This window comes from Corvus moneduloides, chromosome 5, assembly GCF_009650955.1.
Source record: "Corvus moneduloides isolate bCorMon1 chromosome 5, bCorMon1.pri, whole genome shotgun sequence".
Lineage (NCBI taxonomy): Eukaryota > Metazoa > Chordata > Aves > Passeriformes > Corvidae > Corvus > Corvus moneduloides.
In genome coordinates this window covers 7,907,267-7,934,967 of record NC_045480.1, presented here as the reverse complement: position 1 = coordinate 7,934,967, position 27,701 = coordinate 7,907,267, and the positions used below count along the sequence as shown (strand labels likewise).

Genomic DNA, 27,701 nt, shown 5'->3' with positions numbered 1-27,701 from the left:
AAACATCAGACATCCACATAAACACCTGACCAGATACCTGAGCTAATTGCTGGCGTTACCTTTAAGAATTGGGGACACAAACCACAAATCTCCAAATACAATCTCATCTCTGCAGTGCCACGCCAAGCAATCAATACTAATTATGAAGCAATATCTGAGTATATGAGAGGCACCACTATTGCCATGTAAAGCAGGGCTTCAAAGTTTAAAAACAAGTGCTGCTGACAGCTAAAAAGGAGTCTCCCACATTACCAGCATTTTGGTGGTAATGACAGTGGGCTAATAGAATCAAAGACTCATAATGTTGTCAGAAAGCAGGTTCAGGTTACTCGCTAGCTCTTAAGCTGTTATTAGCTATTATTAGCAAAGAGGAAAAATACAGGGGCTTAAACTTTTTAAAAGCAGAGGATTATCAGTACTTCCACTATTAAAAACAATTTCTCACTTTACAAACTTTTGAGGCTGGCAGCTGTTTCATTTGAGCATGTAACCAGCTGCCCTCTCCTGCGTCCCTGCTGCCCCTTGAACTCAAAAGCATTTTCATGTCACTTAGAAAAAAAAGAGAGAGTAACATTTCTAACAACCTGTGGTTTGCTGGATAGGTCCAATAATCGTACCTAGTTAAAGAAAGTCTTTCAAGGGCCAAACACTTCTTTAACCATTTAATTGATATGACCTTGAAGCATTCACAGCAATCTCCAGTAACATTCAATAAAAAGCAGATGTTGCTGAAGGCTTACTGAAACGAGCTTTTATTCTCATGATGGTTCTCTCTCACACAAAATCCTACTGCTGGCACAAGAAAGCTCTTTATGGAGTGGATGTGATTCACAATCACAAACATCTCTGTGTTTGGTTTTCAGACAGACTCTCTTACTTTTTGAGGGAACTCAACTTCTGGAGGAAGGACCTACTATTCAAGGACTGCTGAAAATCTCCAACAGTACAAGGGCAAATGAAAGTTTTCAAAACCTGAGATCCACAAGTGTCCAATTCTCCAGAAAATGCAGGCTTTTAATCTGTGATGAGGAGGTTTTCTATCTGCTCACAGCGACGAGTATCCATCTACCAATGCATCAGCCTGAAATCATGAAGATGACCTTTGTGTTGGTGGTTAGCTATCTGGAAACAACAGATTTCTCTAGCACTCTATGTCTAGTGATCCAGGGTTGGACAGCTTTTAGCTGTTCTGCTCTATTGTCCTCATCACAAAAAATATGGCCAAGCAAATGACAGCAAGTACTTTGCTAACACAGCACTTGTTTGCAATGTATGAATCCCAATAAGTAACTTCAATGAAGCACATATTTTGGATATACACAGTTTATGGATAAGCTACCTCTAAAACAAGCTAGCAATTTGGGATAACTGTGATGGAGGGCAGAGATTTATCAGCTACAACAGAGAAACAGTCTTCAGGAACCTCCAGCTTTTACATGCAATTTTGCCACTGATTTGTCACATAAAACGGAAAGCGTCATTTAACCCCCCTGAGCCACAGTTCACTCACTCACAAAAGACTTCTAAGGTAGCATTGCATCTATTTGAGTGTTAAGGGTGATTTGAGGTTTAATCTGACTAGCATCCTTTCTAAGTCTCTCTCAGTATTAACATCAAGCTTCAACATTTGGTACGGACATGCAAGCATTCTTCAGTTGGTTTGTTTTGCCAGTCTAATCACTGTCAGGAGTTACCAGGGAGGTACAGACCTTCCATGGACAGACAAACACCACAAACCACCAGTTGTGCTGAACATGTGAAAGGGCAAAAAGAAAAAAAAAAAAAGAAAATCACTGAAACAGCTGTATTTCTGCACATACCTGTAACTCTGACTGTAAAGTTTCCCAGGACCTCATTGGAATGCCTTGGCTTGCAACTGTACAGCCCCGAGTCATCATATGACACATTGATTATCTTCAACAGTTTTTGTCCAATATGAGTTCTGTTGGTAGGTGCAATTCCAATACCATCTTTAAACCAGAAAACAGACACAGAAGAGCCTTGGGTGTTACAGGAAAGTTCAATGGTATCTCCATTTCCAAACACCAACTCTTCCAGAAAGGCGGTCTCGCTCCTCAAGTATTCTGCAAAGCGGAGAAGAAATGGAGATGAATAAATAAGAGCAGGTATCACAGACAGAAAGGGTGCTTAAAAAAGAAACATATCTCATATTTGCTCTACTGATGCTTCCAGGTGCCCAGACCTTTCCCTTGCCTGCCACAGGCAGGTAGCTGTGCAAAGGCAGTCAGGTCTCTGGCTGATCTACGAGGATGGCTTCGACCCTGTAGCAACCAAAACATGGGCACCCCACCAGGTGCATCACAAAAAACAGCACAGGCCTCTAGAAAGGTCATTGCAACACTCACTGCTGTGGGTGAGGGGTGATGTGGCAGAAATAACTGTGAGCTGACAAGTTCACAGTTCAGTTTCTGGACCTCCCTTTGTTTATTCCTGTGAGTCTGTCCACAAACCCTACAGGACTCAGCAAGGACAGGATATAAGGAGCAGAACTGGGGATAAACCAAATTTTGTAAGTGACTCTGGGTGACCCAAAGGCAACGTCTGTGGGCCGAAGGAAACAGGTGGAAGGCTGGACAGAAGATGCAGGTTGGAATAGCTAAAATAAATGAAACCACCACTAGCTTCCTGCTGAAGTTATTCTCTGTGCAACAAAAGTGCAGAATCAAAGACATATTCATAGATTATGACTACACTGTGAAACCAATGCAAGTACAGCAGCTCCAAATACCTGAGGATGTAGCATTGGCTCCAGGCTGCTCTTTTGCCTTGAGGTGAAAGAGTTGGAGCAGGCTGTAAGAGAAAAATGTATTTCTTTTCTCTTCTTGTCATGCATGTTTTTATTCTTGTATAAATGCAAAGATTTAAAATCTAAAAATGTTGCTGTCAATAGCCTTGGCAGGGTAGAAAGAAAGGATTCTGGGAGCCTGAAAAGGTGGTATTTCATGGGAGGTACTGTCTCACAGGAGGCAAAGCCCACACTCATTGGGATTACAAAGAGCCTTTCCTCATACCCTGGTAGCAATTCCAACTCAAATATTTTATGGTTTGGCCAGAATGTTGTGGTGTTCGTGCAGTCAAAGGTTTAGGGTGTTGGGTTTTTCTCCCTTTTAATAAAAATTTTCCCTGAAAGCATATACTTTTAGTAAATAAAAAAAAAAAGACTGAGCTCCATCCAGCATTTCCTTGCTATCAGACCAGCACTCATTGCAACATTTGAGTGTTCACCCATGGTCTCTTCCCAACTGGGATATATCCTTGGGGAAGATCTGGTTCAGAAATATTCTAGTTTAACTATTCAAGTGTTTTTTCTTCCTTGTTCTAAACTATGAGGATTTTTTCACTGGTACCAACTTTGGCTTCAAATTTAAAAGCCCTGTGGACAGCTTTGCACTTGCAAGACTGACTACTGGTCTAACTCTGATGGAACCTCTTGCTAATTTAATCTACTGGAAAACAAGCCCTATACAACTGTATAACCCCTCCACACCAAACACAGTTCTACCAAAGCTGTTTGCCAAATGATCAACACTTGTATATTTTGGGTTTTGTATTATAAACCTACTGAACAGGAACAAGCTCAGACTAAGCACAGGCCAAACTGTACCAGTTAGCCATTTGAAAGGAAATACCTCTTTTCTGAAAACCATAATGAACCGCAGTTAATGACAAAGCAACAAAGAATTTTTATAAAATGTATACAGGGAATGCTGGAAGGAAGAGGAAAGTAAGACTCAGCAGATGGACTGGGGTCTCAAGCTTCTTCTGTGGAACGAAGCAGCATCTCTTGTTTCTGACAACTTTATTTTGGCACCTCTACCCTCAGCCTCCCCAGTCGGTCTCCAGCAGATATTGTGATGCAAAGTTTGGTTCTAGTGACTTTTTTCCTACTGACTGGGAATAATACTGGAAAGACATAGTGGTGAATTAAAAGGGGAATGCTACTAATGGTCTTAATCTCACTTCTGTAAACTGTTTTTCAAACTTTTGTTTAAACGCTTATGGCTTAAAAAATAAATAGGACCCAAGCTGGAGACCTCCACAAGTATTTAAATGGGCACTCAAATGCTTTTAAGCACTTTGCCCATCTGTGACCTTGGAGAACCAATTTTTGCTCTCATTCCTTATATAGACTTCAAGTACACAGATAAATCTGAAAGCAGAGACAGTCTCATTTCCATGCTTAAAACAGCAGGAGTTTAAAGCAGAGAACCAAAGCCCCCATCTCTCACAGGGTGGCCAGCATCCAGCAGCTCCTTCCTGCCTTCCAGCTGCAAGTTTCCAACACCTTTTCAACTAGAGACACCAAGACAGGAAGGAGACATGAAGTTGCCCCCTCTGATGCCAACTATCCAGCCATAAAAAAATGGGAGGGGACACAGCCAGGACAGCTGAGCCCAGCTGACCCAAGGAATATTCCAGACCATATGACATCTGCAATAAAACTGGGAGAAGAAGGAGGAGTTGTCTGGAGTGATGGCATTTGTCTTCCCCAGTCACTGTGTGATGGAGCCCAGCTGTCCTGGGGATGCCCTTGGGAAGTGGTGAAATAAAATCCCTTGTTCTGCTTTGCTTGTGTGTACAGCCTTTGCTTCTCTTATTAAAATGTCTTTATCTCAACCCATAAGTTTTCTCACTTTTACTCCTCTGATTCTCTCCTCCACCCTCCGAGATGGGGTGAGCAAGCTGCAGTGTGGAGCTCAGTTCCCAGCTGGGGTTAAACCATGACTGACACTCAGGTATAAATTACCAGGGAGTTAACTCATGTAGGGATTACAGGAGCCCACTCTGCTGCTTGCCAGCAGAGGAGGGATTAACACATTCGCAGCTTTAACGGGTTGCTCCAGAGAAGGAGGCAATCTGGGTTGTGGGCTCCCAAGGTATGACTAAAATTCAACCAATTATTAGTTTAACCAAAGCACTAATGGCTTGAGAATCACCAAGAGACACATGTGATAGAGATCAGCACTTGCAGCATCATCACTGTTAATAGCAAATATACTACAGAGAAAGAGACCATTTTTAAGCTGTTCAGAGCAGCAAAAAGGCAGCAACTGGCTGGGAAACACCTTCCCCAATGAGGAGCAGTTGGCCCAGCAACGCTGAAATGCTTTTGTATGTATTCACTTATAAGGATAAGATACTTCATCTCTGTAGCTGCTTGGCTCATCCCAGCAATAAATTCACTTTCTATGTGGTTCACAGCTCCAAGTGCTTAAGTGTGTCAGTATTTCCATCAGCTGTCTGCTCCTCTTAGACATCAATACTTGTTTCTGGCTGAGCCTGGAAATATTTTATTTTGGTTTTAATGCATGCAGCTCTCAAGTTATTTATTTTTCAGGCACGAAAGGACAAGGACGAGGTGGAGGGTGGTGGGCTATCCCTGGAGGCTGGTGGGCTATTCCTGGGCTGTTTATGGCCCCCCAAAAAATCCAAGCCAACCTAGAGCCTGCCTGGTGCCCTCCTGGGTGCCAGGGACTATTTACAGATTCTGCTGCGGACTGCTCCTGGGCAGCAAAGGCCCACAGTCAGGGGTGAGGGAGCCCCAGGGTACTATGTCACCTCACAGGGTGCTGGGTTCTGGCTCCAGGCAGTTTCTCTTCACCTGCGATCTTCCCCCTGGAATAACTTCCCACAACCCTACTTTTTCAAACATCAAAGTGTTTAGGAGTCCCCTGAGGAACTGCTCTGGTGGGGTGCACACATCCCCCATCATCATCATCATCATCCTTTTCCTTCAGTGGGCATCCTGCAGCAGGGGAACACCCACCACACAACTCAAACCACACAAATCACATTGGCACTCCCCCCACAGAGTATTTGAGGCACACCACTTTCAGTACCACCAGCAAGAGATTCCTCACCCCACCCTGAACCCTGGCAATCCCCAAGAGGCTTTCCAGGAGTGCTTCACAGCCTGGTGCTGGAATGGACTAAGGCTCAATTCTAAGCAGATCGTATTTTTCCTTTTTCAAGCTAAACAAGCTGTATTTGGCATGTTAACAAGCACAGAGACAGCAGCGCTCCACACATTTCTCTCTCCAGGTTAATCTGAAATCGTTTCTTGTTCTATGTATTTTATTGCACCAAATCCACCGTGACAGGATACATTATAGGATCACAGAGCAACAGCCATGCCAGAGCTTTCTCCTGTTGAGTTTGTTATCCCATTCCCAGGGGGATCATGGTCTCAGCCAGTGAGCTGGTGAGTAACTGCTGGAGGTGTATGGAAACCTCCAGCGTTAGTGGGACGAACATAGCCATGCTGGTAAAGAGCATGTACACTATCTCCAGGCTCAGACCAGCACTGTGTCCCGTGCATTTAGCCCTGGTTTATTCGAAATAAGTGTCCTGCCTGTGTTAACAGAGGCTGACAGTATTATTCACCCAGCAAATAATATTCAGGTGTTTTTCACAATACCTGTGAGGCTGTTCCTGGGATGGAGTCACTTCCTCACCTCACCTTGGGACTTCTGCACTTCGCAGAGCTAACTTCCCAGCAGGGAAATAAAACACTTTTCTTGCCAAAAATTGTTCATTCATCTAAATCCAAAAAGTAGCCAGGAAATGTGACAAGTGGCCCCAGTGTCACCTCCCCAAAAGAACCCACATCCCCATTCCCTCTGCCTCCTCCCAGAGAGGCAGATGGGCCCCGGGGAAATATTGAAAACCACCAGACCAGCCCCAGGCCCTGCAGCACTGCAGCCCCTGTGAGAGGTGGGCATGATAAGATCGTGGGATCACCTGTTTCCCCAGGAACCTGCCTTCTCAGGGCAGATAAGATCGAGGGAGCGGTGCAGTCCTTGCATACCCGCAACTGCTCTGCAGGGAGCTGATGGGGTATTTTTTATATATCTGTATTTTTTTGGAAGTACTTTATGCAGGGCATGGCTTCCCCTCCTTTCTGCACAGATGTGACAGTGCCAGAGGTGGAACATCCCTGTCTGGCTATGGCCCTGCCACCCCAAAAGGCACCTCACCAGCCTGGCACAGCAAAATGCAATATATCAAATACATACATGATATTATATAAAGTGTTTTGTGTATATTATGTATTTTCTATTATATTTTCTTTATAAAATAAAAATTATTATACAAAATATTCTGTTTTCACTTTCCCCCCCACTCCTCTCCCCTTCTAAGGTCAAGACCCCTCCTGCACCACACTTCCCAGTGTCAGGCTGCAGTCATCCTGGGAAGAAGGGGCTCACTCTGGCAATCACAGCAGCACAGGATGCTTTGCTGAAGCAGTATTGCCTCCCAAAGCGGTGTTTTTGCTGGGTTATCTCCCCTGCTCAGTGGGGCTTGCACCCAGAAATAAAATATTCCAAAAATAAAATATCTATACCTGTAGAAGTCTAAACTGTGATATAAAAATATATATATAAAAAACCCTGGAAAGGGTTTGCCTCCATTATTTCACAGAATCAAAGAACCACAGAATGGTTTGCGTTGGAAGGGACCTTAAATATTATCTCATTCCAACACCCCTGCCATGGGCAAGGACATCTTCCCCTAGACCAGGTCATCCAAAGGTACCACTTTATCTTTCCTATATTGCAAGTGTTTGCTTGGGAGGAGGCAGTTCTGGAGCAGCTTAAAACAGCTTTTCTAATAATAATAATGCTAAGTAGACTGTTTATACTGTATTACCACTGCAGTGGCCTATGCAATTGTTACCAGGCAACATTTCTTCCAAAGACATTAACAAGTAACTGCACTGTATTACCACCCCGTGGGGGTTTTCTTAGATCTGTTTCAGGAGAAAAGCAAACTTTTTTCCTACGGAATTAGCAGAACAATAACCAGGTTTAATTCTGTCATATGCAGCTTTCTTTATAAACAAGAGATTATGGAAAAGAGTAAAAAAACCTCTACTGTTTAGTTTGGCTATCCCCAACAGTGACTTTGGAAGAGCTTCCAGAATGGAAAAAGCAGATGTTGCAAATCTGCCTTATCTACTAAGCAACTGTTGACTCTGTTGTGCAAATCCTAATTTACATCTGCATGAAAGGTTTCAGAGATTAAACGGCATTCAAGGAGGAATATTAGCTTTTCTCCCTCCCTCCAGTCCTCCTTTGAATGGATTTACTACTGGCAATTAGCTTTCTGTTCCATCGGCCAAGTAGAAAACAGGATTCATCAGGACTCTACAGTATCCTCCTTTTAATGGACTGTTTTCTTAGATCACCCAATTCAGGCACAGATAGTTTAAAGAAATAAATTATCACAAAGCTAAAATAGTTACAAAAACACTTTGGCCAGGAGGATTTCCCTCTGACACTTGGAAGTCCTGAGGAGGACAGAAACACCCACCAGGGAACAAATCAAAGGGGTCTCCTGGCTACACCTAAAATGATGGGAATGTAAACCCCTCCAAGAGGCACAAAGCTTTGGTTGCTGCTGAGAGCCCAGAACTGGTCCCAAGGACAGCCTTCAGCTGGGGCTCGCTGGCTTAAAGCAACAGGCAGTGATGGGGAGTTTTCCTTAAAATCTGGCCAGATTGTACAATCAAACAGTTGGTTCCCCACTGAAAACAGGGAAGCAACCACCACTCATATGTATCTAGTTAGCTCAGAGTTCTGCATTAGATTGTTTTTTTAACAGAAATAAAAGAACTGATATTGAAATGTCTCCACTTCATCAATGGTCCCCAAAGACAGGGAGCAGCGGATGGGAGGCAGCATGGGCATGCTGAGGTCCCCAGGCTGTGAGAGCTCCTGGCTCCTGCTCAAGGATGCCCATGCAGATGGCTCCTGCTCTCCCAGGTGCCAGAGTCTTTGTGCTTTCCTCACGGAGGGCAGCAATGAGCCGTGTCAGTTCTCAGCAGCCCATGCTCACGGTGGGGATGACATCAGTCTCAGCCTGGCACATCCTTGCAGCTGTTTTGCCCACAGGTCACACAGACAACCTCACTCAACCGCAGTGGCCAAACGTGGTCAACCCAGACCACTCCCTGCTCAAGGCAGAGTGATGGGACACTCATGGGGCTGATCTCTGGGGGAGCACAAGAGACTGTGTTGTCATCCTCTTGGTGTCTGCTTCTTGCTGCCTCTGAAGAACGTGGCCAACTTGGCCTCAGCTTTTGCTCAGCACAGCAGGGGCATCTCAGCTTGATGCTGACAGACAGATCCCACCACAAAGCGGCTGATGTTTTACATTCCTGCCCTACATGCCTGAGGAAGTCCAAAACACTCTCATCATTTCAGCAAGCAAGCAACTACCATAAGCCCTTTCAAAGCCCGTGGCAGCAGCTATGTAAACTGAGGCACAGAATGAGGCTTCCCAGCATCCCAGCAGATTGGGCAAAACTTGCCCCAGACTCCATTGGAGCAGAACTTGCTTCTGCTGAACTGTGGAGGCCCTGAGCAAACCCGTGCTCTTCAGCATCAGTGCACCACAGCATCCCTCCTACTTCGCTGGACCGGGTTACCTGGAGGGGTTTTGTAGGTGACACACCCCAAGCAATTAGCAAAGTTTGCTACAAGGACACAGCTTACACAAATGACTGCTCCACAAAGCATAGGAAAAGGAGAGCAGCTGTATCTTTGGAAATATTTTTAAACTTTCTTATAATTACTTAAAAGACTAAGCACATGCTGCTGAATGATTCTTCTGAGTTATTTTTTCCTGGGCTCTTTCTCTATACCTCCATTTCCTTCTGAAAAAGCCTCCAAAAATTCATTACTGCTGGAGTTTTGACCTCCAGAGTGGGATTTCAGCTACTTGGTCAGTTCTATCAAAACTTCAACACCTTTCAAGTGCTCTTGCAGATGAATTTTTAAGAAATACAGAAGTTCACCAGGCCCAAAAGTTTAGGTTTACCTCAGAGGAACTTTTTAAGGAATGCAAATGCTCCTGTTCCCTTTACAATTCCCAAGCCATCTTTGCCCTGGAAGCTACTTGTGATGCTTTTCTGGTACTTGTGATGCTTTCTGAAGTGGGCTTTAAGATCACATGGCATCAGAAAAAAATTGCCATAAAGCCCCAACCTTTCCCCTTCGATTCACAGCTATGCAGCTCCCAAATCCCAGGTCCTCTGCATTTCCCTTGCACTTTTAATGTGCACTCCTCTAATCTTCATTTAATGCAGGCAGCTGGCTGCAAATATCCCCAAACAATGACTTTAATCCTAAGTATCCTGAAGCCCCCCTTTCCTTCCCGCACCAAAACTGAAGGAAAAAAAATAAAGAGAAGAGCCTCAAGACAGCAAGATGGAGAAATCCAAGCTATCCACTAGGCCAAAGCAGCAGAAAGACACAATGAGCTAAATTTTGCTGGGTTTGCTAATTAAAAACGGAAGCTACCCCACTTCGGAGCCAAGGCGGGGAGGTGGGGGGAGTTCTCATGTTATTCAAAAAAATCGGCTTCCAACTGGGACCATATTCACTCCACATTAATTGTCATTCCAACTACGAGTGTCCTAGTTTCAAAATGAAAACTACTCTCCAGTGTAGCTAGTGAAAACTTACACCAGTTTTGAGGCATTAAACAAAATTTATTGATTGCATTTTCCCACCCACTAAAACTTTAATAAGCATTAAACCTCAAACTCCTGGCCCGTTTCCTCCCTCTACTCTCTCTCTCCATAAAAAGGGTCAGGCTCCTCTATATGGAGATTAGGACTTAATGTTTGGTATTTGTTTATGAGCCTATCAATTGCCTTTATTTCAGGGGGGAGAAAAGCACATCTTAAAAAAAAACCCCTCTTGTACAGGGATTAAGAGAGGGCAAAGGTTTAGGGTAGTTTGGGTGGGTTTTTTTCCAACTGATTGTGGGTTTTAGATATATGATGGATCATGTTTATGTGAATGAAAACAAGAAAATATTCCCCTTTTTGCAAGTTTCCCCTGAGTAACATAAAATGCTATTTTTCAAAGACCCCTATTTCTCAGTAATAAGATGCAGAACTTCAAGTCTTCTCTGATGGCCATTTTCAACTGTGTAAAAGGGAAAAATAATAATAATTTGGGGGGCCGTTCTGTCTGCATACTTAGTAAAGAAAACAAAGGTCAAACATTTGAAATGCAAAGGTTGGTGATTAAGCCCAGAAGTCCATATCTATGCATCAAAATGAATAGCCAGATTTTGAGAGCACTTAAGCGATTTAAATGCAGAGCCTGACCTGGCTCAGCATCTTTCAAAACCAAGCTTGTTATTTCAGAGTCTCAAGCGAGATTTAGGTGCCAGGTACCCCAGTTGGAGAAATTTAACAGTAATCTCCTTTCAGGAAGCCTGATCCACTTTAATGTCGCAAATGACAAACGAAGATTTTGTTATTTAAAAAACATCTCTAACTAATGGTGCAACATTTTGTCCTTGTGCTAAACTCAAGTCTTATCCTTCAGCATTATTAGAAAGAGTTGTGAGAGATGGCAAAGAAAAGTAATATCAAAAATTCCTTTATTTCTCCTCTTTAAAGAAGGCTGCTAAAGGGATTAGACAGCTTTGAGTTCACTGCTCTGTTAAATCAACCTTACAATATTTTTTCAGCTTGTTTGACTTGCTGTTTCTGTATACATTTGTGTTTTCACCTTTCTGCATTCAAATCCCACGCTTAGCATTTGTTCTGCGCTTCTCACAGGAAACTTAGTCAGTTCTTTATTTGTATTAAGTCTACGGGGTTATAGGAAACAGACTTGGAAAACAATCCCTAAATTAGCAGGACTTACCGGCTTCCATGCATACGCGCACACACACAGGGCAGCACATACCATCCAACCTGAATGCAGGGGTTTATCATTTCCAGCAGCAGCACCAGGGCATCAGGTTCACCAGGAGGGACCTTTTAATGGTCTCCTGTAACCGTATCTATTACAGTGGGGTTTGGACTCCACTTTACAAATTAAGAGAGAGTTCAAGGAAGTCATGCGTGTCTCAGCTCCCACTGCCTTCTAGCAGTGCCTCCAAATAATCATCTTCTACAACCTGCACTACGTTAGGATCTAGAAATGCCAGAAGCAGGGTAGATAACTCTATACAAAGATATTTTAGCACTGCTGTAAGGAAATGCAGACCCTCTGCAGAGGGCTATTTCCACCTTCCTACAAGAGGATGTGGCTGGTCCTACCTGCATGAACCAGGGATCTTTTACAGGCACTTTGGGATACCTTCCCCTTCCTTCAGACTCTGATTTTCCCAGCTCTTCCTTTCCCTTCCCCACCAGAAACACTTATAAATTCTCTGTGCAAATCATCTAAGAATTAGATGGATGCTGTTGTGATGGCAAGGATGATCAGTGCAGCAGGCAAACCAAGGGAGGAGAAAAACAGCCACTTCTCTCTGGCAGGTGGAACACATAGATCATAAAAACTGAGCCCAGCAGCCACCAAAGGGCTGTATTTGTCTGAAAGTCATGCACCAAAGCTAAGCTCCTGCCATGCTCTCTTGGGTCGGATGAACCACCACCCTGCACTACTGGTGAAGACATGAAGTTGGACAACCTCCCTTGATGTATAACCCATAAATGGAGCAAGAGCTGCATACAGCATTCTGCCCCCTCCACTCCCTGTCCAGGGGTGGGTGGCTAATCCAGGGTCATCTTTTCTTCTTGCCTGCCCTGAGTCACCCCTCCAACTCCTCCTTCTCATGACCAAAACAGCTGGGCTCAAGCATAGGGTGAAGTTATTCCTGCAAAGACTGCACCTCTTGTCTGCACTTCATTTGCTATGCACTGGGGGGAGGGGACAGAGGGGGAGAAAACCTCAGTTCAAACATTTACATGTATTTTGAAAGCACCTGAGGAGGTTTCAGGACCTTTTTTTGCCAGAACTAACACATTCCATCCACAAGACGATCTTGTTTGGAGCGCGCAGATGACTCCTCACAAGAAGGGTTTGCATTGCACGGAGTCACCAGACCCAGGCAGTGACCCACCACCAAGACCACAGTGGTGGGTACAAACCTGCCCCTTTTTGTGCCTGCACTGAGGGGGACAGGGCAAAGGAGAACCCCTCTGCCACCTCTGTGCTTTCCTCCCCTTCATGAAGACTTTTGTGATGCAGAAGCCCACTACCTCCTCAAATCCCAAGATGCCAGCATGCCTACACTTAAAATAGAGGCAGAAATCTCATCCCTTCACTAAATAATTCACAGGTTGGAGCCCCAGTACAACTACATTAACACTTTCTAGGAGTTACTTTCCTTTTTGACTGGGCAGATCGCAAAGCATTTCTGCGGTAGAAGGCTTTGTATTTGGGTTTCCTTTGCCTCCTAGTTCAAATGATGGCAATACTAATTGAACCACTAGGCAAAAGAAAACTGAGTGTGACCCTTTTGTCAAAACTCTAGGGGCTCCCATTTGCTCCTCCAGCTCTCTGCCCTAACTGGAACAAGGGCAAGAGAAGGTGCTGCTGTCAAGATGCCCCTCTCTGAGATACTCCAGGCTGAAGGAAAGTATCTGTAACACAGTACTCTGTATTTAAACTCCACAGTATTTACTGTATTTATATGATATCCCAGGTTGGCAGCTAGGGGTGCAGGAGAGTGGTTTTACCCAGTATCTTCAAGGCTAATGCCAGTAGCCGCTTACACTCTTCTTCCCCAGCTGGGTGAACCAGGAGCCTGGAAAGACTGAAACATATTTTTTATGCCTGATTACAGATTTTAAGTGCCTGACACCAGGCCCCCACTCATTACGTTTTGACACTGATGACTTTGGGCTGAGCTGGAACAAACGCTTTGCGCTCGCTCATCACTCACTACATCCCCAGTGTTTAACTCAAAGAAGGTGGGTGATGGATTTGTAGCAACTTTGGGCAGGGATGCAGAGAGGACACCATCTGCTGTTTCTTACTTTGCCTCCACTCCCCACCCCACCTCTTCCTTTCTGTAATTAATCAATTCACAAATCAGGAGGCAAAGTTTCCTTGCAGCCTCCTCTTGCGATCACCCCTGCGAGGCAAAGGCTGAGGACACAGCAGGGCAGCTGCAAGGTCCAAATGCTGCCTGTGGAGCATGGAGCAGCATTCAGGCCACTCAGTGGGAGCACTGGGTTCCCAGCCCTGCAGCTTGTCCCACCCAGGGGCCTCCCAGGGCCCAACCCACCACAAGCTGGAAGAAAGAGGCTTTCTGAATTTTCTTTGGAAAAAAAAATAATGCTTTCACAGAAAGTTGTGAATTCATGCATAACACACTGACTGTAAAAATGAAAAGTATTTTTAATTTTTCCCCCCAACTGCATTCAGCTCTTTTCTTACACAGTGAATACTGGAGGTTGGAACAAGGTGATATTTAAGGTCCCGTCCAACCCAAACCATTCCATGATTCCATGGTTCTAAATACCAGCTAATTTATGTACCTCCATTTACCAGATCCCCTCACTTCTGCATGAATCCCCAGCCTATTAACATAGCTATTTAAACTGGACATGTTTTCTTAAACATTCTTCTTTCATAAACTGCCAAGTGACAGTTGTTTACTGTCAACAAGCCTGGGTACTCCAAGACAGGGAGAAATACGCCCTTGCAAAAGGCAGACATATCGGCTACCAAAGGAAGATTAGAATCTGGTGGTTTTCTCCCTCCTCAGAAATGCTTTATTCGCACAGATACTCATGATACTGACCAGGAGAGACGGTACTATGCCTAATACCAATCATTCTTTTAATTAAAGACAAGCTCATGGAGGATTTATCTTCACTTGAACATGCTAATTGTCAGGGCACACTCAGAACTCCTTAACCTTCTCACCACAATTGGTTTCTCCACTTTTAGCTGTGACACCTCCATCTCCCAAGGCACATCTTGGCTCATCTTACACAGATCCTGCTACCAGCTAGAAACAAAATGCTTTCCCGGGTGAATGTACAGAGAGAAGTTAAAAAAATTTTAAACAAAAATGAAATCACCAGTTCGTTCAGGCCCTACAGTCTCCGCACAAGCTGCTGAAATATTTTGCTGTGAGGCAACTGCTTGTACTTGAGTCTCGCCCATGAAAGCAGGGTTATAAAAAAACCCCCAAAAAACCCCAAATCCTACAGGAAAACTTTTTCTTGTGCTCTGTCTGCCCAGGAAGTGCCAGGAAAGCTCCTCCATGGGCTCGTGTCTGGTGCAGCGTCGCAGGGTTCAGGCTCAGCAGCAAACCCCCGCGGGGGATTATGAACACTTTGCTGGCGCATTGTGCTGCTCGCAGCTCGTGGGGCTGGGGCTGATGCCGGCGACACTGATACAATGGCAGCGAGGATGGGGCACGAGGGGACAGTGGCCAGCACGGCAGCTCAGCTCCATGCAGGACTCTCTACAGAGGCACGGGGGAGGCGGGCGGTGGCTGTCGCCGCGGCCTCTGGTGCTCGCATTTGGGTTGTGATGCTGCCGTGGGCCCCCATCAATGCTGGAGCTCCAAAAAGCAAGATGGGAAGGGAAGGTCTGTGTTACAGCCAGTTAGAGAGGAATGGGAGGTCACTGAACGCCAGTTCCAGGGATCCCCACCCTCAAACTGGGAGCCATTTTACTCACCAGTTTCCTCTGCTTGTTAAAATGTTTGGGTCATTAGAAAACTTCCCAAACAATCTTTGCTTATGCTAAATAGCTGCTCCCACCACGATCTGTGAAGGGCTTCAGCCTGCTCTCTTGGAAATCAATGGGGGCTTTTTTTTGCCTAGGATTCAATAGGCGCAAGATCAGGACCTCATTATTATTTTTAAAGGAGTACAAGCAGCAGAGAATGGCAAAACCCCTAAAGAAAGCAATGACCCTCCGAACTGGGAGCCAAATTTGCTATGAAGGATCTTTACAAGCTCTGTCAAGCATCAAAATAAAATTAAAAATCCAATTCTTGGGATCTTTTCAGTTTTCTGACAGGGAAAGCAGAAGGTTGAGAAAGGCTGGCCTCATCATTTGGATCCAGAGACATCTCCCGTAGCTCCTTTTTACTCCCAAAGAAAAGCCTTCACAGATGTGTATTTTACCTCCCCCAGGGGGAGTGAGCAAGAGGGGATGAGCTGTCAGTTCAGGGTGATGCCAGCTACCCTTCAGTACCCCGTGGAACAGAAACACCTCCAGGGCTTCACATGACCTCTGCCACACACCACAGCGAAACCCCCAGTAAATCCCCTCTGCAGAGCCACCACCAACAACACAGGGGACCAGATGGCTCCTGGGACACGGTCCTGCTACAAGGACCATGCCTGCACCCCATTTTCACAGAGCCAGGTGCCGCCTGCCTCTTGGGAGAGGAGCCTCAGAGATGCTCTTGTCCTCATCACCCTCCTTGGAGCTCTCTGACAGTCAAGTCCTCCCCTTCCTGCCTTTTACCTTACATCACTCCTCCCTCTTGGCATCAGTGAGAACCCACCCACGCACCACATCACCACCACAAGGTTTGGCCCCTAAGCAATACCCAGCTATTTTGCTGTCTTCCCTACACCCAGCTAATCCCAGGTCAACTCCAAAATGCTTAAAATCCATTACTTCTGGATACTAGTTCAATCCTTATAACCCAGCACTGGTCTCTAAAACTTTACTGATTTAACCACATCAGCTGCAATAATTTAGTGAGATTCCTTGTGAACAGTGCAAGGTAGGTCGCTGCAATCAAGGCACAACTATAAAACACTTCGCTTTCCAGGGTAAAAGTTTTAAATGAACATAAACTCGCAAACACTTTCATCAATTATGAAACAGCAGCAGTTGGGAAGCCACCTCTGGAGGTTTCTGGCTTGCCATGATGCACTATCATTGCCTGTTACTGTCTTTCCCTAAAAGCCTCATACTCAGTTAAGGCACTTCCTGATAGCTTGGCTCCTTGGGTGAAAAGGAAATGAGGGGGAAAAAAACCAAACCAACACACTGCCATGTGTCAGCGTGACACTGGCAGGTAGTTCAGTAGCTCAGAGTACAACCCCTGGGTGTACTGGTACGAACACCAGTGCTGGGGTCCTGGGGCTGTGATGTTCCCAGGCAAGAGCCTTCGGCACACACGGCAGCCTGTGGAGCTGTGCCTGCTCCCAGAGAGCGATCCTGGGCTGCGTCCTTTCCTCACCCGAAAACTTGGAACCCTTCTCACTTGAGTCATTAATTCTTTTAACCCCTCACAACCTGCAGAAATGGCACAGCCCCAAAATCTCACAGATGCTAAACGTGTAAGCACATGGCAATTGTTTTGCATACAGTTCTGCGTGATAAAGACATCTACTTCCAAGTTTTAATATAACCTTTTTATTTAACCAACTCGTTATCTTGCCTTGCTCTCTGGATTTCAGACAGCAAAGCCAGCACATCAGAACTACCTCCACCTCTGCAATCAATACTGCCCCTTTTTTAGATGAATACATCAAACTGAAGCAGTTACTGGATAAATGTTTTCTTACTTAACTGTGCTGCTATTCTTCAAAAATAGCTTTGCTACATTGAGTAACCTGTCACTGCACAAAAAAAAAAAAAAAAAATTGATTTAACTACCTCCTGGTTAGTTCCTATGCACCTGAATGCAACACCCCTGATAGCCTATCAGAATAATAGGGCAGGTTTACATCTGATTACCTTTCACATTTTAACTACTAAGTTTACTAAAGGTTTTACTCAGCCCATATCTCACAGTTCTTGTTTGCTTTTGATACTACAGAAACTTCCTGGTCATTCAAGCCAAGGAGCAGATACTTTAGGGGTAAGCACACCAGGAATACAGCATTCACTGCAGGAATAAAAGCCCTTCTTCACACATATAGAGCTTTACATCATATCTATAGCACTTGGCAACCCGAGCTGTGGTGTATGAGAAAGGGGACACTGGGGAAGTCAGCTTTACTTCAGAGAAAAAGTATTTTTTTAACAAGATCACCAGATAAACAGCCAAAAGAGGGGAAACCACTAAACTGATAAGCTATGTAGGAGGTCAAGGAAAAAAATTCAGGGTGTAACAAGGTATTTTAAGGTGCTTTCGGCATTGTATGCACCTTCAGACATGGTTTTAGCCCAGCGTTTGCATAGAGGTGCTTTCAGATTTACTCTTCCTGCAGTCTGGGCTGCCTGCTGCCACATACCATGAGTGGCTGTGCTGAACCAGAGTCCCATTTGCTGAAAAAAACCCCAATGTAAGGCAAACTTCTACCAGTCACCATCCTCTCTGGCATACAGTCTGGTACATGTAGAATCAAGTTTATCACTGATCACTGCTAAAAGAGATGAAATGACAAACACTGAAACAGCTACGTCAAACCACTCTATTGAATGGCTTGGAGTCAGCAGGCAATTTCAAGGTTGGAGTGTTTTTTTAAGGGTCAGAAAAAAAGGAAGAAACAGGTATTCAGAGTCAGACAAACTCCCAGGACATATGAAAAGTTATGAGCATGCAGTACATGAGAGAGAAGACAGAAATCTATTCTAACAGGGAAACAGAATAAAAATAGCCAGATTCGTTGTTTATCTGTACATCAGGTTCAGCCAAGTTGGGAAAAACTGGGGAGGGAATTTTAACTCTATTTTCAGTAGAAACATCTGAATTTGTTATATTCCTGATGAGTCTACCTTATATATAGTAAAAATTGCCAAAATCTAAACTATGACAACACAGCCACTTGTCCATGAAGCCTGATGGCTCATACTCAAGCTCCTGCACTGTATCCCACACACTTCAATGACCAGCCAGAAAAAGCCACCAGCAGGCCATGCCCTAACCTTAGCTAAAATTAAGGTTCAGCAAATGCCTTCAGCCACAGCACTGCATGCCAGTGATAGATCGCTGTCAGAAACACCTTGATCCAACGCTTTCATAAACTGAAAATTTTATTAATTGCTCAGAAACCAGGCTGATTCCCTGTCTTTTAGGATCTCTAAGTGAATAGCAGATGTACAGAATAAGTATTCAGAAAGGACAGCTTTTTAAGCATGTAGGTGGATGTCAAAGTTCGCTGTTATTGACCATATTTTAAAAGGAAAACATTTTGGTTTTCAGCCTTATAGAAGGGGGAGGTTGGAACCCTCCTTCAGCTTTATGAAAAATTTCAGCTTTGTCCAGGCAGCAGACTGTGTCCCACTGGATGGAAATGGTCTAGATACAGTGGGAATGCCATAATCAAGAGTTCTTTAGTGTTCACCTAATTTCAAAACCCATGTTCAGTCAGGCTTCAGGACAGGTACACTTTCCCAAACAGCACGTGAGGCTTTTTTTGGAGGGAGTTGTAAAAGTTAACGTGCCAGTCAGAGTGGCTTACTTTAATTGCATGATTTAATTAGCAGATCAACACGTTGCTACACAATTTTCAGATTTACTTTCATCACATTCCCTACTCAGCAGTTGCTAATAAAGTCTTAATTAAAAGAAAAAATCCTCAGATTTAATTGGAGTGACCCTTGTCAGTATGCGTAGAAGACGTCCTTCATGTTATACAGCTACTATTGAATACATTGAGTCCATCTCTTCCCTGGAACAGACTTTCTAGTTCACTATTTGGTAGGTAAGAAACAGAGTTTTTTTTTTAAAGAAGCCATATTTCATCATCACTTACTTGTGTCCTCTTATTCTACTGCATATAGTAAAATATGCTAGTCTCAGCATTAAAGACTTAATTAGCTCTTTAGCTGCTGCTGTTCATGAGAACAAATGGATCAATTTTTGATGTCAGAACTATCAATCACGGCTGCCCACTGTATCTAAAACATTTCTGGTGTAGCAGCACCATCAATATATGAGACTCTTTGCAGAGGGTTTGAACGCATAAACCCCAAGGCCAGCTCCAGGAACAGCCAGCGCCATTTGGCACTCACTTCAATACCCCTATAATTTCAGGATGAACTTTGAAACGCTCAGATACACAAAGCAAAGTGACACAGATCTGCGTAGCCTACACCTTGGACCCCTCGCTGAGCTCACGCTGGAAAGCTACAAGAGCCCAGTTTCCATCAGCTGCACAAAAAACACCTCAGCCGGCACATCACCACTTCTTTCCAAGCAAAAAAGTCACAGGAATTAGTACATGCCTCCCATTAAACTTAGGCAAAATCCCAAAACGGTGCTTGTTCTGTTCTTCTGGCTAAAAAACTGCCTGTGTAGTATTAACTCTGGGTGACAATTTCATTCCTTGCACAAGGAAACTTTGGTTCTTGCTCCTGACAGACTGGGAGAGCTCTCCCCTCCCCTTCCCGCACAAACCTGATCAAACATTAGCAGCCCTCTATACAACTCTTTCAATGCACTCAGACAGCCTCAGTAGCTAACTAGTGCAACACAAATCCTAAAGAGCCCAGAAGTTGCCTTTTTCACATATACCATATGCAAACACACACACAAGCCAGCTACAGGAGACAGGACGGTTATCAGAAGTTTTTAGAAGTGAAATGCTGATGTTTCAGTTGGGCTGCTCTCTAAGAAAACAGCCAGCGTTACTTGACATTCACAAATCGTACGAAGTAATATCTTTATCTGAATACTAATGCAAATTGGACGGGCTTTTTTATATTGATGTCTATTCTGTGGCTGCTGAATAGAGTGACCGCATGCTCAAGGCTGCAAAGGAGTTCACTGACCTCCCTAATCATCTCTGTCATAGCCCCTGAATGACATACACATTCAATCCTGCCTCGCCTCTCTACTTTCATTCATAAAAAAAAAAAAAAAAAAAAAAAAGAGGGAGGGGGGAAATTTGACATTGTTCTTCCTGCAGCAGCCCCGAGAACTGGAGAGAAGAGAAACTCAGCCCAGATGAGGCCCCTGGTGTTTTTAGTTTAGCTTCTATTCAGCAACAGCCCCGCCATCTGCCTCCTTCCTGCCAACAGCCGAACACCTCCCTGCGGAGATGTTAAAACCTGCACCCCCTCCACCTCCGCTAATAGCCAGTATTCATATTAGCAAACATACACATACCTCGAGAATGCCTCCCTTCAATGTGTGTTTTATGTAGCTGAGTATAGGCACAAAGCAGTAGCTGTTATAGCCTTCACAGCCCCGTGTGGAGAATTAGATCACTGGGGAAAAATCCTTCCAAGCCCCTTTATGGAAAATAAGGCCTTAGACTGTAAATGCAAAGCCCAGCGAACAACAACCCTCAGTAATGAGCCAATACCCCATGGCCCATTTGACTAGGAGAAAGAATTTGCTTTTTACCATTCAATTCAAAAAGACTGAAAAAGTAAAATGTGTTTTTACTTGGCTCTGAAGGTTTATATTCTTTACAGTTTCTTTTGCACAACCTTTTCCCCCCCAGGTCGGACAGGCAGCGGGTGCCCTCACGGCCACAGAGCCGCTGGCTTTGGCACAGAGCTGGGGAAGCAGCACTGGCTTCATGCTTCCCCATGCACGTGGATGATGGTGGGACGGCCACTGGCACTGAAAAGCTCTCTCCCCCCTCACAGTCCCCGTCCCCAAGAGCTTTCAACAGCTCACACTGATGGGGCAACTCCTGGAGACATCACTAGGTGTTGGGGTTGACGGGAATCCTCCTGGTTGAGGGAGGAATCCCACTTCCAGGGAGGGCAGTGGGGGTTGACAGTGACACCTTTGCTTTGGAGAAAGCTGACCGAGAGGTAAGAGAGCCTGTCCTGAAGATTTCCACGGAACTCCCTGGAAATCCCAACCCATCTCTCACTTCACAGTCACTGGAGGGACGTTTCCCTCTGTGCGACCTCCAAGTAAGCCACTTGCTACGATTCCAACAGCGTCCCAAAGCTTTAACTTGCAAAAGTACCTTAGAGCATGGGAAGGGTTTAGCACCACTTCAACACATCATCAACCCCAGCTATGGGCTGAAGGTGAGGGTGGAAGCCCAGGGACCATTGAGGCAGCCACCGGGGTTGTTCCTCACCCTCATGAGATCAATTGCCTGAAGTGACAGCACCAATATGCACTTCAGGCTAAGCCAGAGAGAACTGGGGACACTTCGCTTCTGTCACTCTCACCCCTGTGGCCAGCACAAGCTGCCTGCTGCCTTCCGCACACCGACCTCATCTGCTCTGACCAAGTCCCTGCGATGTTGCCCCATAAATCAATTCTTTTGGCTGCGAAAAATGAGCCAAACGAGTTACACTAAGAATCTGGTGTTTTATTAGGACTTTCTTGAAAACAAACCCAACCCCTGGTGTGATTTATAGCTTTAACCAAAAGGGGTATGAAAGTAATGCCCCCACCCCCCAACCTCCACGAAGTCCATTTATTCCCCTGTCACTTTTTTGGCAAACAGGCTTCAAACCCTTTCCTGAACAATGGAAACTTTCTGCCGGGTACATGCAAACCAGAGGACAGGGGGCTGCGAGGGGGCTCCCTTCCATTAAAAAGCTTTGAAAAATAAACAGGGACTCAGGTAGCAGCTGAGGCGGATCAGAAAGACACGATGTTTCAAACCCGCCGTATATTACTTGGAAAGAAGAAGAAAAAAAACAAAGCCCAGCTTTTGTCCGACGTGTTAACTTTTTTTCACTTGCAACTGCAGTGCTGCCACTCCAGGGGAGATCGTCACCGGCTCTCCCGAAACGCAGTTCCCTTCTAGGCACAGCCGCTTATTCAGCTGCAACCCAGCGTGTACCTACCCGGAGCTGTCGCAACTCCACTTTTGCTCCCAAGATGCGGATATGAGCGACCTTTGCTTACTTTTCCCCACCCGAACGCACGCAGTCAGAGCATTTCCGATGTGCGCCGAAGATGCGCCGCTACACGCGCACGGAAGCATCTTTCCTTCCCAACTGCTGTTACCCACAGGGCGCTCCTTGCACTGCCGTGCTGGGAGAGAGCTCCTAGCAGACAGGGATCCTCTTAAAAGCACTTTGTCCCTCCTGGGCGCCTCTGAGACTACCCCAAGCCACGGCGAGGTGGAACCGCCGCGGCCCCGCGTTCGTAACTCCCGCTCCACAGCCGCCTCTGGCGGTCTCCATCCATCCACTCGCTCAGGGACGGGGACTCGCACCGCAGGACCCGGCCGGGCCGGAGCCGTCCCCGCAGAGCACGTGTGTGCGCGGTCGCGCAGCCCTTACCTGCCGGCTGCCCGCCGCTCCTCGCCGCCGCCGCTGCCTTGCCGCCGCCTCGCCGCGCCGCCGGCATCCCGCCGACGGCCGCCGCCAGGCACAGGCACCAGACGGAGCCCCAGGCCGCCCGCATGCCTCCGGAGCGGCGCCGGGGCAGCGCGGCCGCCGCCGCACCGCCCGCCTCAGACATCCCCTGGCCGCCGCATGCTGCCGCCGCTCACCGCTCCGCTCCGCCGCCGCGCTGCCGAGAGAGGAGAGAGGCGCTCAGCGCGGGGAGGAGGACGAGAAAACCCCCCGCCCCTGGTGCCCACACGGAGGGGGAACAGGAAAAATAATAGTAAAAAGGCGGAAAAAAGTGGTGGGAGCAGTAAAAAAGTGCAGGGGGCCGCGCGAAGCCGTGCGCCGAGCGGCGGCGGGGCGCCTACCTGCGCAAGCCCCGCGGCCGGCCGCGCACCGCGCATCGAGGGAGGGAGCGAGCGCCCGCAGGAGCCGCCGCTGCCGCCCGCCCGCCGCCGCGGCGCTCCTGCGTCTGCTCGGCGCTCAGCGGGCGCGGAGTGGGGCGGCCGCGATGTCCCCGCCCGCCGGGCCGGACCGCCCGCCCCGCCCCGCCCCGCCGCCGCCACCGCCGCGGGGGGCCGCGCCCGCCCCGCGCCGCTCCGCGCCCGGCCCCGGGGCTGCGCGGGGGGGCGGCTGGTGCCGCGCGGGGCTGCGCCCGCCGAGCCCTCGGGGTGGAGCGGCACCCGCTTCCCACAGACGTGAGATTAAAGTTGGCGCGGTGCTCCCGTGGTGGATCCTGAGCGGCACAGTGCGCCGCGGCGCTCACCCGCGTGTCCCCTTCTCCCGGCCCTGGAACAGCGTGTTTTCTGGAGAGAGGCGGCGGGAAGGGGCGGAAGGGGGATCCGTGGGTTGGGGACAGCTCTGTACGTGCAGCACTTCGGCTCAGCCTGGGACTTGAGCAGCAAATGGCCCACGCACCCGTTCCCCCTTGCGTGGCTGCCGTTCTGTACGCCAAAGTGCAGCCACCCGCTTCGAGCACCCTGACTTCACTCCCCGCACCCATAATCGCTGTGGTACATTGATGGGAATAATCACAGACTCCACGAGACTCTCTGTGTTTGCTGCTGCCAACTGGACTAGCTGTTTTAATAAAGTCTGGCTAAATGGATCTAGTCGCATTTACAGTTATGATTACAGTGATCTAGTCACTATCATAGCTATGGTTTGGGCTATTGTGGTCATCTCAGAGACCCCTGACACGGCCGAGTTGCTGAAGTGACATGCATCAGTTACTGCTGACAGCGAGCTGAGCTGCCTCATACAGAGAAGTCACAGCTCTGCTTTAATCCCACTTGACACAGCAGCTCATTCGCTGAAAATAGACACAAATACTATCAGAGCTGAAAATGCTCTGCAGAAGGGGCCCAAAAATCCCAACCTGCATAAGAGTCAAGGGGAGGTTTTTTGCGTCAGAGGAAAAGCCGGGCAGTGCGGAGGTTTGGCTTGCAGCGGGGGCAAAGAGCGGGGATCGCTCCTGGCCGCCGTGGAGGGCTCGGAGTTCGCGCTGTTGTCGCTGCAGCCGGGATCTGTCTTGACACCTTTATCAGGCACAGAGACTCTGACATCTCAATACTGTGGCATTGTGTGGGGAAGCATTGAGACAGGGCTGCGGCGAGGAAATCCTACATGTCAGCAGAGACCCTCGCCAGTGACACCGTCGGTTTAAATGAAAACAATGGGGGGAAAAGCAGACATATAAATAAAATGTGCTTATTTCTCCGTCACAGAGAAAGCTTGGCAGCAAGTCAAGCTGCACGATGTTTGCTCTCGTAACTGCTGTGCTGGAGGTGCCAGAAAATCACTAAAAATTAAAACAACAACAGCATAATTATAACACTGCACAAGGAGTTGTTGGCGTCATTATTTTGAAGACAAAATTGCGAAAGCAGGGACAAATTCTGCTCTCAAGTAAAGACACCAGGGTAAGATCGTTGCTGTAACATCATTGTTTCTACTGCTACTAAGTGTTGGTATTGTTACTATTATGACCCCCATTTTTGAAGAGGAGAACAGCAAAGGAGGACTGGAGCTTTCCTAAGCCTGCAGATAAAATAAAAACATCCATGAGAATTCTGTGTAGTTTTTCACACTGTGGCTGAGTTTTAAAAGTGCCACAGTGATTGTTCTTTTGTGTCAGGTGAAGGCAAACACTCATGCTGCTCCTGGAGGAACAGGATGGAAACGGCTGATCCAAACCTGGTGAGTTTTAAGGTTGCTGGTAGATGTAAAGGTCTGCACCTTGGATCAAGTCAGCTCAGCCCTTTAATGGTTTTGAACTGGTTTTCATTTGGAAAAAAACCAAAAGCTTATAACATTTGGAAGCCCTTTACAACAGGAAATCAAATGGGTATTGAGATAGTTCTATATGAAGGACTTCAAGGTTTGCAGTTTTCCCTAGAGCAGGATATTTTTAGGTTTCCCACTTATTAACCATACAGAATACTCACATGGGGTTGAGGAGCACAGACCCGATTAAGTACAGATTTTTTGATGCTGCTTTGTCACTGTGGTGACCACTGTAAGAGAGCTCGGGATGTAGTGGTGTGCAGCAAAAACTGCAGCTCTGGACTGTGTCTCAGCCACTTTCTTACTATAAAAAAAAAAAAAAAAAATCCATGTACATAGACTAGTAAAGCCTGCACAACACAGTTGCATTTATTTCAGCACTGTTATGCCATAAGCCATATATCAGCCTCAAAGTTTTTCTTTCCCCTCAAGCTAGGAGCATGCACCCCCCTTCATGCAGGGTTACTCTCTCTGCCAACATGTTTGTTCTCCTTGTACCCTTTATAAGAATTCCCTTCCCAGAACTTTTTATTTGTTTATCCCCTTAATATCCAAAGCTGTCTGTGATGAAAATCAACCCCCTTTCAGCAGCTCAGGGATGGTGAGAGCCTGCCCTTTTCTGAGTGAGTGGCCTGTCACTGTCATACACCTCCATCTGCTCAGACCCCACTGGGGGCTCAGCCACTGAGGCTGGCTGTCCTAGGACGATTTTTGGGGAGCCTTGCAGGCCCTGGGGGCACTGGCATGGCTAAACCCCCTCCCTCCCTTCGTACCTTTCCAAAGCCCTGCCTTAGAGGGAGGCTGCTAATCTCTCTCTGTGAAAGTGCAACCTGTTGATAGTCTCAAATTAAGTAAAATGAAGGCTGCTGTCAAAAAAACTGGAGCAAAATTGGCTCCAGGTGTGAATGCTTTAAGCAGTCCCTTCTGCCTGTCTGTCCAGGAGATGGGGATGGGACAGGCTGTCAGATGCTTGTCCCAAAGCCCTTGAGACTGAGGCTCTGGAGAGGTATGAAGGGAGAGGGGCTTTATTCATGCCAATAAGTCACCCTTGGTGACATTGCTGTCAGAAAGTGCGTGATCACTTCCCTTCCCCTGCAATCCCTGTCATGCACTGTGCAAAGCTCTCCCCTGCACATCTGAGCTGTCAGATGTAGCATGCCAGGCAGCAGGCTCAGGCACCAGCACTGGGCTCAACAAGGATCTTGCAAAAATTGCACTAGGGACCAGTGCACCCATACATCCAATACTCGCAGGAGTTGCTTCCTTGGCCAGCAGAAAGCAATTTCTGAATCACTACTGAGCAATGAGGTAGGTGAAACTTTAATTCAAATTTTAATATGCTGGCAAGTTTGATCAGAGGCTCGGGCACATGAGCTGCTGAGTCATGTCAGGTTAGGCACACACAATAAACATTGCCAAATATTTCTTGTCAAAACTGAGTCTTGTTAGCTGACTTGTGAGCCAAACTGAGTTTTGTGGCCCCACAATGCTGTAGTGAGCTATTCCTTCAGCCCAGCTGAGTGCTACACACTCACATGAAACTGAATTGAAATATTGTTTCAGAGATCAGTATCAGTGTGCATGAGTAGAAGCCCAAGCTGTCCACCCTTAGCATTAAAGGGTTAAATAGCATCAGTGGATGCCAGCACTGGGGTACATTTTCCAGAGCGGGAACCCATTTATATCAATAAGGTGCATTGAAATGGCTAAACCGCTTTTTATTAGCTAGCCAGCCCTAAGGACTGCAGTTCCAGGCTGGTTTATTGAATTTCAAGCTCAAAAGTCATTGTTGCTAAGATTAAGGATCCAAATGATTGTCAGGGTAAACACTGTGAGCACCTTGTGAAGGATCTCTCTGTGCCTGCACCCTCTGCAAGCTGGTTGCAACACCGTCTTATCCTGTTGGATTTGTTTCCCACTAAGTGCATGGAAAAGATGAAGAAGAGAGGGCTCTCCAAGGGGTGAGTTGTTTTATTTGAAGTGAAATAAGAAGGAACAAGTGAACTGGAGAGGCATGCTGGATCTCTTCTGCAAGAGCTGCATGTGGGGAACTGCATATGGGGAGGTAAAATAGTTTGTCAGCCTGGAGAGCAAAGCACGTGATTGGAGAAAGTGGGGAGGAAAAAAAAAAAACCCAAAAACTCGGAGTAAGCCTGTGGAGGGTGTGAGAAGCAAGGATTAAAAATCAGACCTTGAAATAATGCTGACTCAGCACAGCAGCTGTGTGTTCAGCCAGGGCACTGCACCAGGATCACAAGTGGCTCTCAGAGGTGTCACTGACCGCCCCCGCGGGCTGGGTGTTCCCTGTCCTTGGAGGAAACCAAGGCAACACTCTGGAGCCTGGAGAGGACAAGACAGAGATCACTTCTGCCTGCCAGACCTCTTCATGCCATGGCCACGTAGGGTATTTCAGGCAAATGTGTGTGCAGCAGGGTTGAACTTGTGGGTAGC

General features: G+C 46.6%; 1 protein-coding gene across 6 annotated transcripts in view; it reads right to left on the bottom strand.

Moving 5' to 3' along the window:
- The window catches only part of FGFR3 (fibroblast growth factor receptor 3), a 55,220-nt gene extending 32,108 nt beyond the window's left edge, over positions 1-23,112 (bottom strand). For 5 of the 6 annotated variants that reach the window (XM_032108726.1, XM_032108727.1, XM_032108728.1 and 2 more), the window contains exons 1-2: positions 22,917-23,112; positions 1,821-2,084 (exon numbers count right to left, since the gene is read on the bottom strand). In XM_032108726.1, the coding sequence (XP_031964617.1) occupies positions 1,821-2,084; positions 22,917-23,097 (445 nt within the window). In that variant the 5' untranslated portion in view covers positions 23,098-23,112. The remainder of the gene's footprint in view (positions 1-1,820; positions 2,085-22,916) is intronic. The other variant, XM_032108731.1, reaches the window with a different exon arrangement.
- Between the last annotated feature and the right edge of the window lie 4,589 nt (positions 23,113-27,701).